This window comes from Xenopus tropicalis, chromosome 5, assembly GCF_000004195.4.
Source record: "Xenopus tropicalis strain Nigerian chromosome 5, UCB_Xtro_10.0, whole genome shotgun sequence".
Taxonomy (NCBI): Eukaryota; Metazoa; Chordata; class Amphibia; order Anura; family Pipidae; genus Xenopus; species Xenopus tropicalis.
The window spans coordinates 36,696,324-36,712,817 of NC_030681.2; the positions used below are offsets into that span (position 1 = coordinate 36,696,324).

General features: G+C 38.5%; 1 protein-coding gene across 4 annotated transcripts in view; it reads left to right on the forward strand.

Moving 5' to 3' along the window:
• Positions 1-16,494, forward strand: part of ralgapa2 (Ral GTPase activating protein, alpha subunit 2 (catalytic)) — a 183,806-nt gene that overhangs the window by 112,781 nt on the left and 54,531 nt on the right. For all 4 annotated transcript variants that reach the window (XM_031901519.1, XM_031901518.1, XM_031901520.1 and 1 more), the window contains 2 exon segments: positions 1,300-1,458; positions 9,656-9,783. In XM_031901519.1, coding sequence (XP_031757379.1) covers positions 1,300-1,458; positions 9,656-9,783 — 287 coding nt within the window.

Here is a 16,494-nt window from a genome sequence, read left to right on the forward strand (position 1 = left end):
AATTCTTCAATCAAACAGACAACTTCTCACTGGAGCCAGCTGGCCATGTAATGCAATTAGTACGGAATAGAGGTCAGACCATTAGGTGTGTACTATGACCAGTGTCACTAGTGGCGTGCTGCCCGGCAGGCTGCATGCTCCAAAGAGGGAGGGGGGGGGCAGAATAGAAACTGGATGGCCTTTTCAACTATTGAATCAGAAAAGCATATGGGCAGTCCTCTAACCTCTCAAGTGCCAGGGATCTCTCCAGAAGCTTGCAGAGCAATCCAGTGTAAGACCCCTCTGGCGCCATTGAGGGTTAAATGAATATGTTATTTTTGTAAATCTGTAAAATGGAGCATTTGTTCTGCAGCTGGAAGCAAGTGCATTCTAAAGCAAAGCCTGATACTAAGGAAAGGCTGCTCAGACAAGATGAATAGAGTAGGCCTTTAATTGGACCTAAATGCCAAGTGTGTTTTATACAGAAGATGTTGCTGAACTATACTTGCACTCTTCTTCACTTTCTTGTATACTGATTAAAGGGTTATTGTTCACATCTCTAAGTGTCTGAGGGATTTCCTGCCATGGCCAGCACTGGCTTGTCACTGGATAATCGATAAATCACTGTGTGTAGCACGGGCCGCCCTCTGAGATTAAAAAACCACTGTAAATATATAATATATAGCAGCCTACTGTATTCTCATTTTATCACTGTATTATAGCAAACTCATAAAGATCATTTTAAACATTTTTAAAATCATTTTCTTTTGAAGGAAAGGGAATGTAATTTTGGCATTTTACTGGCAGTAGATTTGCCACATTAGTGCAGGCTAGAATGCTATATTTATTCTGCAGAAAGTTTTACCATACCTGAGTAAAGAGCCCTAGAAGCTGCCTCTGTTTGTTTAAACAGCTGCCAATTTAACTTGGTCTCAGTAGCTTTCGTGCTGTAGCTCAGATCACAGATTCTGATGGGAGAAGGAGTGAATTCTAATTGGAGGGGGGGAGCAGGAGAGAGCTGCGCAGACTCCGGCCCTGAGAATGAAGGATTTTTCTGAGAGAGGAAGTCTGATACTGAAGAACATGTTTACACAAAAGCATGAAATACATTTCCTAGGCAGAATCCTCTATGTAAACATTTAGTTATTTTCCTATTTTCAAATTCATTCTGAATTATTTCATTTTGAATCCAATATGAGTAATACTTTGGTAAATTGCTACAGCTGGTTTTGAGCAAAAAGCTCCTAATCTGTATAGCTCCACTTATCTAATTTGTGGGAGAATTGTTACTAAATGTTAAGTTTTTCTCACCCTTCTCAGCTCCGTCATTTGGGGAATGATGAAGTGCAAATTGTGTGGTCGGAACATACGAGAAACTACAGGAAGGGTATTATACCCACTGACTTTGGAGATGTTTTAATTGTTATCTACCCTATGAAGAATCATATGTTTTTTATAGAGATAATGAAGAAACCACAGGTAAGTTCATTATTACCAATATGGGGTTTCCTGAATATCAGCAAATTTGAAATTATATAGCATATATCTATATTTATTTAGCAAAATTAATAATTTGCTGTTCTCTGTGTACCTACTGCAATGCTTTTTTTAATATCATTGTTTTATTAACACATTTATCAAGAGTTAGCTTTATTCCAATGAACTGTACAATAAATGGGTGGATACAATCAACGCTTACATACAAAAACGGCCAATAACCAATACAAGGGTATTAGAGATTAGACGTAAGCAGTGTTCTAAGGAAGGTGAATGCAGCATATCCACATCACCAGTGCTGCCCTCATTGTGCAAACCTCTGTTATTCTAATGCTGTAGAGCAGTGGTCCCCAACCAGTGGTTTGTGAGCAACATGTTGCTCCCCAACCCCTTGGATGTTGCTCCCAGTGGCCTCAAAGAAGGTGCTTATTTTTCAATTCCTCACTTGGAGGCAAGTTTTGGTTGCATAAAAACCAGTTGTACTGCCAAACAGAACCTCATTTAGGCTGCCAGTCCACAACGGGGCTATCAAATAGCCAATCTTAGCCCCGATTTGGCACCATCATGAACTTTTATGATGCTTGTGTTGCTCCCCAACTCTACATTTGAGTGTGGCTCACGAGTAGAAAAGGTTAGGGATCCCTGCTGTAGATCAATGATCCCCGGCCAGTGGCTCATGAGTATCATGTTGCTCACTATCCCCTTTGTTGTTGTTCACAGTGCCCTTAAAGTACAGTAGGGGCCTATTTTTAAATTGCTGATTTGGAAGCACAGAGACACAGTTTACTCCAAGCAGAGTCTCCTACAGGCCAGCAGTCCACATGGGGCTACCAAATAGCCAACCACAGTCCTTATTTGGCATTCCTAAAGAATTTTTTTTTCATATTACAAGTAAAAAAAAAACGTTGGGAATCCCTACTGTAGAGAGTAAATTTTGTCTCACAAAATTCCTGGTGTGGGGGAGTGGCAGCATTGCTAGCATCTTGGGTTCAGTTTTATCTGAGACACCTTTGTGGTGCTGGGATGTGCTTTTAAGCTGTAGTTGGTTTTCTTATTCTCCATTTTCTTCTCACAATCTTAAAACTTACTGGGACACATTTATAGACACTGGGCAAATTTGTACCTGGATAGTAAATCATAGCAACCAATCAGTGCCTAGATTTTTCCAGACAGCTGCTGGTTGAACACTGAAAGCAATCATCTGATTGGTTGCCGTGAGTTACGTTCTAGGTGCAAATTTGTCCATTGTTTATAAATTACCCCCACAGAGATGGAAGTTAGATTCCCCCAATGGCACAAGAAGTTCATTGAATGGACTGAAGCTTAATAATGATGAAAGTCAGCTCTGCTCTGGCAAAGACTTCAGTTCTCACAGTGCCTTGTACACTTCAGTTAGTCTCCTTTTCCTTATTGAGGAGAGCTGGTATAGTGTTTCAGTGGGATGAGCAGGAGTCAAAAACCAAACTTAAAAACACTGACAATTAAAAATGAATGTGTTATGGAAAGTTGATTCAAATTACATTTTCTTTCATTATGCGAAAAAAAATCTTCATTTTAGGGGGGGCAAGGCATTGCCTTTAATCGGCCCGTTGTTGTACCTGTTGCTATCTAGAGATTTACCAGGCATGTCAATATTTTCTATGGTAAATTATAAACTAGATACTCTCAACTTAATGCAGATATTTTTTAGCAATTGTTTCTTTAAAAAAAACAAAATTCCCTAGCTTTCATACATGCTATTGGATTAGGGAAAATCAGTTGAGTGACTGCCTCGAAGCTCTTTGCTGAAGATGAACATGCTGTAATATTCCTCTGAATTGCCTTCTATTTGATTAAAATAAAACAATTTGTTGAATGAGTCATTGGTCCGTTCCTTCTTTGAACATCCAATCGTAATTTGATACAATACGCTGGCTTGCGTTTAAAAAAAAAATGGAATTAAGGTTATATCTAAATTTAAATGTGCAAAAACCATTACAATGTAATAAAATGAATGCAGACATTTCCAGGGCAAGTGTGACTGACCTTTCCTTCACCAGCAACTGACCCCGGGGTGAATGAGAGAGGCTTGTACAGGGACATGGCTGTTGTTTGGCTTCAGTCCCTGGTATTTAAATTGCGTTCCCTAATCAAATGAAAAGGCTGTCCTCTCTATCAGGTTACAGCATCCATGGCAACATTTGGCCTTTTATATACATAATGTTAGCCTTTTTATTTGCTTGTATATGAGGACACCTGGAGCAGTGGAGAGTTTTAATGTTTGCTCTAGATGATTTCATCATGGCTTGTAGTCCTTTTTTTGTTTGTTAAAGATTTATAGATAAATATATGTATATTATTGATTACACTCTAGTTCCCTATTTTCTATTTTTTCCCCCTTTTACATTTGATTAATTGAGCAATATAATTATCACAGACCGCAAGGCAGGCTTTGCTTGACAAAGCCACCGAGGAAGACAATGGTAAGTCTGTTAGCGTGAAAGCATTCCACGCGTCACAGATGTATGAGGGTATTTTAAACAATGAGGTGAAAAGCTGCCTGCAATAGAGGACAAAGAATACTATGCAGACTCTCCACACTACGCATACCGCCAGGGAAATAGTACGGGCTCCCTGGGACACAGATGCCTCGTTAGATTGCTGCTAGTCATCAGAGATTAATTCTCAGCCATTTGGTACAATAATTTACCCATTCCCCAGTGTTTAAACTGCTGCCATTGACTGTGGAACATGGGTCTTTGTATTCAAGAGGTTTAGCTAACCTCGTCTACTTTTTAATGAATTCCACAAAATAACCATTTTCTTAGAGAACCTTAATGAATGAGATGCATTTAATTATTACAGTGTGATCAGTTGTATTCCGCTTCCATTGACTAGATGGCTCGCTCCCTCTGTCTGCTGATTTGTAGAAAATCACAGGTATTTGCTAATAGTCGTCCTTATTTGCTTGTTGTGTTTCTTAATGAATCAATGATGTAAAAAAAAATACTTGATATTGTATGAAAGGGAACAAGTGCTTTGTACTTGCACATGTCTAATCTAAGATTTTTGAATTGTGAAAAGCTTGGGAAGTTGGCTAGAAAATGAGCACAGTAATTATATATTGTAAGGCAATGCTGTCCAACTTCTGTGGTACCGAGGGCCAGAATTTTTCTGGCCTACGTGGTGAAGGGCTGATAATGGGAGACAGATTTGACCACTCCCCCTTTTTTAAACTGCATCCACTTCAATCCGCACCTATATTATCACAAGAGCTTTTAAGACCATCCCCACGTTAATGGTGGTAGTGCAGCAAAAGCCCAAGTAGTTGGTGCTCACTGTAGGGATATCACTCTTCATTCATATGTGAAAGAATTATATATCATATTAAGACATACTTTTAAATCCATATGCCTCATCCTCCCTGTGGATAGCACAGCAACCCCCAGCATATAATACACACCTTAGGGACCATATAAAAATTATTTTCAAATGCTAACAAGCACCAAGAACAAGCCCCTGCCTGGTTCACCTCCCACAGGCAGCATAGGGCAGGCAGAGTATGGCACACACAGGCAGCATAGGGCAGGTAGAGTATGGCTCACACAGGCAGCATAGGGCAGGCAGGATATGGCACACACAGGCAGCATAGGGCAGGCAGAGTATGGCACACACAGGCAGCATAGGGCAGGCAGAGTATGGCACACACAGGCAGCATAGGGCAGGCAGAGTATGGCACACACAGGCAGCATAGGGCAGGCAGAGTATGGCACACGCAGGCAGCATAGGGCAGGCAGAGTATGGCACACACAGGCAGCATAGGGCAGGCAGAGTATGGCACACACAGGCAGCATAGGGCAGGCAGGATATGGCACACACAGGCAGCATAGGGCAGGGAGGATATGGCACACACAGGCAGCATAGGGCAGGGAGGATATGGCACACACAGGCAGCATAGAGCAAGCAGAGTATGGCACACACAGGCAGCATAGGGCAGGCAGGATATGGCACACACAGGCAGCATAGGGCAGGCAGGATATGGCACACACAAGCAGCATCTTGATAAATATGTCCCTTACTCATTTACTTTACTTTTGCTCATTGAGAGTACCCATATGCACATAGCAGGCCTTGTACATTTGGCTAAACCAGTTTGGGACTAAATATATTGTTGACACAATGTTGTAGAATGGCCCACATTTCTCATAATTTAGTGTTATATAATTTTTAACTCTCTTTTATATACTGAGGGACATGTTTTGTGTATTTATGCATAGTATGTATGTGTATATATATATATATATATATATATATATATATATATATATATATATATATATATTTTAATATATAGATATTGTAATGTACAGGTATGGAATTCGTATAATTCAGATTTTACAAATGATTTTCTTTTTCTCTGTAGTAATAAAACAGTACAGGCATAGGACCCCTTAGCCCCATATTCAGAATGCACAGGACCAAGGATATTCTGGATAAGGGGTCTTTCCGTAATTTGGATCTCCATACCTTAAGTCTACTAACAAATCAATAAAACATTAATTAAACCCAATAGGATTGTTTTGCATCCAGTAAGGATGAAATATATGTTAGTTAGGATAAAGTACAAGGTACTGTTTTATTACAGAGAAAAAGGAAATCAGTTTTAAAATTCTGAATTATTTTAATTAAATATTTGAATTAAATGGGGTCTATGGGAGACGGACTTTCCGTAATTCGGAGCTTTGTGGATAACAGGTTTCCGGATAAGGGATCCCATACCTGTATCTTGTACTGCATTCCAGTTAAGATATAATTAGTCCATATTGGAGGCAAAACAATCCTATTGGATTTAATTCATGTATTAATTATTTTTCTTAGTAGCCTCGGAGATCCAAATTTTGGAAAGACCTTGGTTGCAGTATTTATTTGTGTGCCATGCTTTGGAATGAACACAAGCCTTTTTAAAAATTTGCCTTTGAATGCCATAACTGAAACTTGTTTTGAATGAAAATGCAGGTTTTTAAGCATGTTCAGATAGCTCAGGATTTCACTCTGTGATGTTAAATAAATTATATGGAACATGGTATAGCATTTACATGACATTTAAATAATTTAAAAATAGGTTTATCCATGCTATGAATTATATTTACTAGTGGTTTAATCTGTGTTTGAGTAAGCTCTGGTCAGCCAGGGGTTGATAAGCACATACAATAACACAAAAAAAAAGAGGAACAGATGGTGCAAATCTGGTGTCAAGCCTGGCCGTTTTCTCCCTGGAGGACCTAAGTGAGCCTATCAAAGTCCTGCAATAGAGGCTGCACTTTGTCTCTCACAGAGAAGCTTCTCAATCTGCCCTGCTGTGTTCCTCAGGACAGCAGACAATTGTGATTGAATCGATCGATACTCTGATTTTCATGCACAGGTTTTTTGTTTTTTTTTGTGCCCGCTGTCCATTTGCTGAAGGCAAGAGTGGACTTGATCAGCATCTTTAAATCTTCTTTGTGCTGGGAGGTTTATGACTTTTAATGACTGAATACCGATGGTACATGGTATAGAAAACCTTCTATGCACAAATCGTGAATTGTTTAGCAAGTACCATTGCATTTTAGCCTTTCCAGTATAAAATCGTTTAAGTTGACTAAAAAAGCCACAATTATATCTACAGTTTATATCCATAGATATTGATAGATGTCACACAGCACTGTACAAAGAGCAAGAAACAGGAGACAGTACATTGTGACATCCTACAACAAAAGGCAATGTGGCCTACCTAAATAGACTTTTACTCACACAAAGATGGGGGACTCCTGATAAATAATTTAATAGTTCATTGTTACTGTGACAATCATGATGCGGGCAAGAGTACAAAGAAGTTGTTTAGGAACAATTAAGCAGACTGAACACTTCTTTAAATGGGAACTTTCATACTGAAATCATTGTTTTTAATATAATCAATTTTTTACAGTTTCTGAAATAATCAAGTTATTCTTCACTCTCCCACTCAGCATCCATCTCTCTTCATTCTTTCTTCGTTCAGGAGACCAGAGTCTGATTTTGATGAGTTACTTCTAATGCAGCCTTTTGAGGGGGGGGGCTTCTTTTGCCTAGGAGATGCATTAGAGCCTACGTTTTAAAGTGACCAGAAATATTGGATTTAGTTATTTGTGCTAGGAAAGAGAGTCCCCAAAATATATAATAGATCTGTCAATTAAAATCAGACTCCCTACTCCTGCATGAGGAAAGAATGAAGAAAGACAGATGCTGAGTGGAGAGTAACTTGATTATTTCAGAAACGGTACAGAATTTTTAATTGATGATATTTAGTTAATCTTGTGTTTCAGTGTGATGAAGCTTATATAAAAAATTCATTTTTGTGAGCTTTAGTTTGAGGCTTTTCATTTGCACTACATTAAGCCAGTTCAAATTCAGTCAAAAGAAATAGATTCATCAAGCTATAGTGTTAAATTTCAGTTAAAAAAGCATCCCAGATCATCCCAGAGTGGCAGCCAAAGTCCTGGAGGACTAGGAACAGATTACCATAGTCAGTAGTTTGTGGATTTGGTAGAATATTTAACAATACATACTGCTCATGTGCTGCGCAGGGAATTGAAGAAATTATTAAATGTAATATTAGAAGTTATGAGAAGCCAATGTAGGAACTGACGAGGATCAGCAGATGTAGTGTTACTGAACTATAGCTAAACCAGGCAGCAGTGTTTGTGATCTGGGACGTGAATGACTTAGGGGCAGATTTATCAAAATGTGAGTTTAGATCTTAATACTTAAAAACTCAAAAACCCAAGTTCTATTCATTCCTATGGGATTTTTAGAATCGTATTTATCAATGGGTGAAACTCACCATTTGATAAATACACTTATGAAAATCCCATATGATTAGAATGTGGGTAAGTTTTTATGTATAAAGCTCTAAAATCCCATTTTGGGAAATTTGCCCCTTAGTATCTAAGGTGTGTAATAAAAGTCTTATTCTTGGAAATAGCATTGCTGCCTTGTAACACTAGGGTTTTGAGTTTGAATTCTGACAAGGGCACGGTCTGCAGTGGAGTTTTATGTTCTCCCTCTGTTTGCTGGAATTTCTACTCCGGTTTCCTTCCTGACAACAAAAACCAATAGGCTTGTGTATTGGCTCCTCCTCAAATTGTCACTCATTTTGTGAATGTGATGGGGCATAAAGATTGTTAGCTCTCCCTGGGTAGGGACTGTGCTGGATACTATGCTGGCAATATCTAAATAAACAGTAATGATGGCTGAATATGTGGAATAAATTTAAGTAATGATTCAATATGATCCCTGGATGGCAGACTTGGGAAGTGGGTAGAGTCATTGGCTCAACTGACAGTCAGGGAGAACTTATACAGTCTATTTTACTGGTGATCATTACAAGCTGCTGTACTTTTATTACTTTAGTCTTTAGTTCACTAAACATGTTTGCTGTATGGCAAATGCAGTCTGGCAGCGCAGTCTAGGCCAGACCCACGCAGCCTACATTTCTTTCCTACTTTAAAAAAAGTGAGACTTCATTGGTTATGTGGATATCAGGGGTGGGGAAAGAATTGCTACACATAGCTGCTATACTTGTAAGGGCGAAGACACACGGAGCGATAAAAAGTCGGTTGCGCCGACTAGTCATGGCAACTTTCCTGCCATAGGGTACTGTATACGTTTCTGCGACTTAAAGGGGTAATTCTTTTTGAAATTAACTTTAGTGATATTCTGAGACAATTTAGTATTTGTTTTTATTTTTTGTAGTTGAAATATATTTAGCATTTTATTAAGCAAATCTTGATGTTTGAGAGACTGGAAGACTAATAGAAGAGGGCCAGAATAGGGCAATATTTTTTTGGTTGCGCAGGTCATTGACCCTTATTTGCAAGCTGAACTGTATGGCAAGACTATAAAAAAAAAATAAGACCAATTGAAAAGCTGCTAAAAATAGGGCTTTCTATAACATACTAAAAAATTGATCATGCTGGTCAGTAACATGGGAACAAGGTTGCAGTTTGTATACACCTCAGAAAGGCTGTGTTTTAAAAAATAAAACTGTTTCTTCAAAGTCAAATATTACATATGCTGATTTTACTTCTATGGAGGGAAACTTTGCACATGTTTCTTATAGACTCGTGTCTTTTGGTCCTGATTTGTCATAAAAAATGTTCTAACTATGATTTTTTTTTTTAAGGTTCCGTTTTTTGGTCCACTTTTTGATGGCGCAATTGTAACAGAGAAGCTCTTGCCTACGCTTGTTTGTGCTACCTGTATCAATGCCAGCAGAGCTGTGAAGTCCCGTTTACCTCTGTACCAGAGCTTGTATCCTTTTTTTTATTGTATATTTAAGCTATGATTTCAGCATTAGACAACATGGATTTTATCGGGTAAGTTATTTTAAAATTATTTTATAGTCTATTCTGTCATGTCTCTGAGCAGTTCCCTGGCCATGAAAATGCTTGAGTTTGCAGGTTAAGTGCCTAAATACGGTAAGTAAGGTATGGTGATTATCCCAAGTATCCCTCAGTAACCCAGTCATTACTATGTATATAAGCCTGTTTGCTCTTATTCCCAAAAATATCCACAAAATCATTAAACTGTATGGTGAAATATTTTGTTCAGATAAATGTATATAGTTGTGTGGTGTGCTGTGTTGTAATATTGCTTAGTTGAAAATCATAATATATTTGTGCATCAGGAGGGATGGCTGTGTCTCTTGCCGTTGGCTATGAATTAGCAGTGCAAATGTATATTTCCCTGTAGCAGTGAATGTTACTGGGTCAGCCTCAAAGCTTGCACCCTCGGGGTCCATATTCAAGAAGCTTTCAGAACGTGTGTACATATATTAATCAAAAGCAGCAATCACTCAAAAGTAAAAAAAGCAACATCTCTGTGCTTGTATATCTGGCAAATTCTTTCACATTAATGTTTCTTATATATGCAGAAATTTCATTCAAAATATTCAAAATATAGAGATTTTAAAATCAAAGAATTGAAGGGCATGTTATAACACTGTACTGATCTTTTAGCAAACTCTTCTTAAGGCAGGGATTCTTAACCTAGGGGTCAGGACCAAAACGGCAGCCCCCATTCTGTTTAGAGCTCCCCAAGATTGCTTTAAATAACATATCGTTTCATTAACATGAGATTTGTAACAGATTTACATTGGGTCCTCTGAGGGAAAAATGCTATTAAGCACTGAATTAAGGGGCCATTAGCATGTCTGTTAATTCTCTTCTGTGTTAGTGTCCTGGGCTAGAAATATATATTAGTAAACTGCGGTATCGAACCCCTTATCCGGAAACCCGTTATCCAGAAAGCTCCGAATTACGGAAAGCCTGTCTCCCATAGACTCCATTTTAACCAAATAATTCAGAATTTTAAAACTGATTTCCTTTTTCTCTGTAGTAAAAAAACAGTACCTTGTAATTGTTCCCAACTAAGATATAAATAATCCTTATTAGATGCAAAACAATCCTATTAGGGTTAATTAATGTTTTATTGATTTTTTAGTAGACTTTAGGTATGGAGATCCAAATTACGGAAAGACCCCTTATCCGGAATACCCTTGGTCCCGAGCATTCTGGATAACGGGTCCTATACCTGTATATATAAATACCACTGGGTCCGCACTCCCATCTCTCACTCTATTCCATATTCAATTCCAGGGTGCTGCACATGGTTGTGACCTGTATTCATTCCAATTGACAATGCGCACTCCTATATCCTTTTTAGTTCATTTATTGTTACATTAAAAACATCAACGTTTCGGTCCAGGTCTAGGACCTTTATCAAGATGTTAATCCATAAAAAGTCATACCATTGGGTAACCAAGTAGAGGAACCTTTTTCAGGGAGGTAACACTTCACTGGATCACTCACCACCAATAAATCCCTAAGATTCTTACCCCTGCGGTACCCAATAGTAGGTGGATCCTACTAAACAAGGGTGTTTTAGGTGTCCCTCATGTATGTCCTGCCGCTTTATGACCCCTGGGGCAGTTTTACCCATCCCCATACGGGACAACGTTACAAGATACGTCATCATATTACATGCATGATGACACATGTAATATATTTGGTTACATGCCCATGTGGGTTATCCTACGTGGGTAAAACAGATCTCATGTTACGCCTTCGTATGGATGCCCACAGGTCAGCCATTAATATAGCATATCGTGACAACAAATCTGTAAAGCCAGTGGCTAAACATTTTTTGGAGTTTGGACATAGATTACCTACATTTAGATATATTGCAATTGACCATGTGCCGATGCCAAAGCGAGGGGGTGATAGATCCAGACTTCTCCTCCAACGGGAAACCTTTTGGATTAAAAAATTGGATACTCTGGCACCAAGAGGGTTGAACGAATATTGTTCCTTCAACTCTTCCTCAGGGAAAAACCCTGGTTTTAAATGTTAAAGGGCAATATTTACTGATATATATATATATATATATTCCAGTTTGACAAGATTTTTTAATAGGTCACTTCGTTTATATTATGTTATCTGTTTGCCAAGTATTCATTTTGGTGTCTTGTTTCCCTTTAATTATCGATCCTTACTGTAGCCGAGCATATAAATGAGAAATAAAAGTCAACTATTTGGCATTCTAACTTTCATCAAGTGCTACATGGTTCTGTTTCCAATGTTATACTTTCCTTTGCCAGCAATTAGCTTGTATATTTATGTATCATTGATTCAGCACGGTGAATGTGCAAGTCGGGTTTGGAAACTAAGGCTGTGACCTTATTACTGGGCAATGTTCTTTCACTCAAATCATTTTTCACTGCTTTCCGATGCCGATGTTTGCCTTTAAAAGGCTCTGCAAAGGTTTACAGCAGAGTTTGCCAGGTGATTGGGATGGCTTGTTTCTGGGGAAAGGGCGAATGTGATCTGTCTCCGTGAGGGCAGTAGATGCTCAGCAGCTGGTTTCAAGTAAAGACAGCTGAAGTCACTTGTTGGAGCGTCTGCAAACTCTGGTACAGCTGCACTTGTCACAAGCTTTAAGGGAAGTGTAATCAGCCGCAGAGATTCATTTGCATCTCAATTAGAAGAGAGTCAGGAGGAAGCACTGAAGTCTGTTGCTGGAAGGTTAGAGAAGAAATCTCATCACGCACAAAAGGCCCCAACATTTAATTCTTCAGCTGAGTGGAAGACAATGGATGAGATTTTGTTTCCATGGGGACTAGAGACCTGCTGAGCCATTGAAAAATCTTAGCGCTTTGCAGCGTAATCTATTTAACGCTACAAGTTCTTCTCTCTAAATTCATTTGGGACAATAAAGCTAAAACTTTCTGAAAGTTTTTTTTTTTTTTTTTAGTGTCAGTGTGTCTGCTAGAAGACATGATTTTTCTCAAATTTTAAAATGAGAAATATTTTCCCTGGATATTACTTTTGTAAGTAAACATTATTTTTGTATATAGATATTTTGAAATAATAAGCTTATGATGTTTTTACATAGGTTTCTATTATCAGATGCAGAATCAGGTTTCCATGTTGGGCCATAAATATTAAGTAAGTGTGTCTTTGTGATTGCTGGAATCCAGACTGAGTGAAAGCCAAGCCTCCAGTCAAAGTTCAAGGGTGACTGTGTGTCTGTTGCTGTGAAGGAATGAGTACAAGTGCAAGAGGTCAGAATAGATGTACATACAACAGTGCTTCTTAAGCCTATTCTCAAGGGACTCAAATTTATTTGGGAAATTGGCTTTGCCACCCAAATATCGCTTTAGACACAGTTATGCAATTTGTTACGTTCAAGTGCAGCCATGTTTTTTTCCCAGAATAACAGCATTATTGTGGTCACAAAGAGGCAATGCTTCTCACACAACTGCGCTGGGCCTACCACAGTTGTGTCCAACTTGCCATAACTAACACAACTGCGAGTGCACTTCATCACAAAACGGGTGCAGTTGCACCCAATATTTTCAGTCTGTCTGGCTTTATTTCTGCAAGTGACGTGTGCACACTATTTTTTTGGCCCCGGTTTATGTAGGGCATCGAGTGATCCCTGGAGCTACCACCTGATCTGGAAGGTTGCTGAATCTCCAGGGTTCCCCTGTGTCAGTAATCAGCAGAGCCAAGTCCAACTATATGGAGGTGGAAGGAGCACATTTTTCAGGTGACTTCTGGGAAAGTGCAGAGACCATAGCTTTACTTGCGAACATACGTATGAGCCATTTTATATTCAGTGGTATTATAGTGTCCCATCCCAAGCAGCATTTGGACACCTTTTGTTCAATTTTGTTTTTTCAGAGCAGTGATTGCCAACCTGTGGCTCAGGAGCAACATTATGCTCATCAACCCTTGGATGTTGCTCCCAGTGGCCTCAAAGCAGGAGCTTATTTCTGAATTCCTGGCTTGAAGACAAACTTTAGTTGCATAACAGCCATCTGAATTGCCAAGAGAACCTCCTGGAGGCTATTTGTCCATGCAGGGGCTACCAGTAGCCAATCACAGCACATATTTGGCACCCCCAGGAAGCTTTTGCATGCTTGCATTGTTCTCCAACTCTTTTTACATTTGAATATGACTCACAGATCAAAATGTTTGGGAACCCCTGTTCTAGAGCAATTTAATGAATTAGGAAGTGTTCAGGAAAAAAACTTCACTGTGACCTTTCTTGTTCTAAGTAAGTTGCCTCTCATTAAAATTCCACCCAGTTTTATGAACTCCACCTTGGTGGTATCAGCAGTTACACTAATTGAAGAAAAAAAAGGATGAGTTTTGTTATTTGTATGTTTTAAATATACATCACAGGAGCTGATGATGATTTTAGTACATAGCCAGAAACATTGCATTCCATCTATTCTGGTTACAGCTTTTCTGTAGAGACAACACCTAAAATCATGTAATGGTTATGTGTGCATGCTCTAGTATGCCTAGCTGTGATGGGGATATCTCGGGTAATCGCGTATATTTAGCTATTAATTTGAAAAATAGCGAGCTCCTGATTTAGCTGAAATGCAGTGCAGTTATTACTAACCATTACTATATACTAAAAATGCAGTCCAGAGTAGTAAATAAGGTCTTGGCTTAAAGTGCAAACACCATTTTAAATTGTTATGTACTTTGTCAACATACCATTTTATATCATAAATATAAAAGGAGCTAAGTTTTTTATAGAGAAATATAATCCATTTTTTGGGTTTTTTTGTATTTTTTTTTCATTAAGTCCAGAATGACAATAAGAGCTTTATTAAAAAAAAAAAAAAAACTGCTTAGGATATATCATTAACAAAATGATTTTCCTTACTTCGTATATTCCCTTGAAGTAAGGCTATTCCTTCCTGCCCAATATGCAGTCATTGTTGCTTTTTTATATACAGCTGATTTATCCTTAGTTTTATGGTTGGTAGAATCTAAGCAGAGTGCATATGCCGAGGTTTGACTGACACTTAATGAGGGGTAAGGAGCGTTATTATAGTAATTATCTAATTTTGCGTGTAAACATAAAAGGTTATTGCGATACAAGGGCTTTTTTTTTTTTCCTGCGTTAGTTACTGAGAGAAAAATCCGGCGATGTGATGATTTGTTTAATGCCTGAGATTTCATTTATCTAATCCACATCAAACATATTTCATTACTAGGAGATAATATAAATATTACAAATCTATATAAAAATAAAAACAGGGACGACCTACCTACCAACACAAAAGCAACTGAAATGTTTCATACAACACTGTCTTGACCAATTGAGCTTAGAAACAAGTTAAAGTACATTAAGCCAGTGACCCATATAGACTGATATGGATCTGTACTATCTTTCCATCAAAAAATTATCTGTGGTTTCTCCATTGAAATGTATAACTCTAATTACATATATCCGGATTACAGTCTCAATTTTTTTACTCTCTTTAAAATATTTGCCTTTCATGTTAAAACTTCCATATTTATAGCCACCAAACATATAAAGTCCCCTCTATTAGATATACGGTATTTGAGCCTTATGCCTGTACATCACCACTATATATTTAATGTCTTGTGTTTGCTGCTTGGCTCCTAATATAAATGTATATGCAGCCAAGGGCATTACATGTATAAATATATTTTGCAATGTTTTAATAAGGGCATTTGAGTTATTCTGTAGCGTGGGCTACAGTATTACATATTTTTTATCTCAAATCCTATAAAGCAGTTAATATTAAATGTTTAGTAATTAATAACCTCTGTTGGCCTCACGAGTAATAGGAATATTTTGATGTTGATTTTCTGAAAAGCTTTATTTTTTTCCCCCCTTGCTTCTGCCATTTCTCATTTCTAATAGTGACTGAAGTGTCATTTGGAAACGATTATGATACTCTTGAAGGGAGCCTGACACCGCAGTGGCAATTTATTTGCTGTGGCACCTGACAGCTCTCTCCAGTGACATGATCATCTCTGATTGACAGGTTTGTCTGCGGTCGCTCTTTGTTACCTCATTCAGATGGAAGCGCAAGATTTAACTTGCCATCTCGAGCCGTTTCTGTCAGTTATTGTAACCAGTTATCTCGAGACAGGCTGGAGTTTTGAGGCAGAAGCACTTGCCCGAGTAACACCAATCTCTGCCGTGTCCTGATGAACACCACGGTAGCTATAATAGGTGGGATGAAGAAGCCTTGACCTTCATTTTGAAGTGCAGTTTCCCCGCTGCTGCAGATCGATAGTTTAGCTGTCTGCCTCTGCTGCTTACCTTCCGCTCTCACAGTGAGAACCTTCTCCAGGCATCAATCGATGGCACTAATCTGTCCTAGCCTGTAATAGCTCATGCGAGGCAAAGCTTTTAGGTGGCATTACATGGGATTGTGGAAAAAGTACTTTTGCTCTTGCCTGTAGCGCCCTTTGTGAACTTGCACAGAAATTTGGCAAATTCCGTTTCTTGCACGTAGCGTCTTAACAGCCCTGTCTCGATGCTTGGTGGTGCTCTCTGATTGCTCTTTTATTGTGTTCTGGCACGCTTGTGCAGAATGATTGAAATATATATTAACTTATAGATCCATGCCATCTGCGGGTATATGTTGTTTTAGTTGCTTAATTTAATAAAGAAATTCTTTTT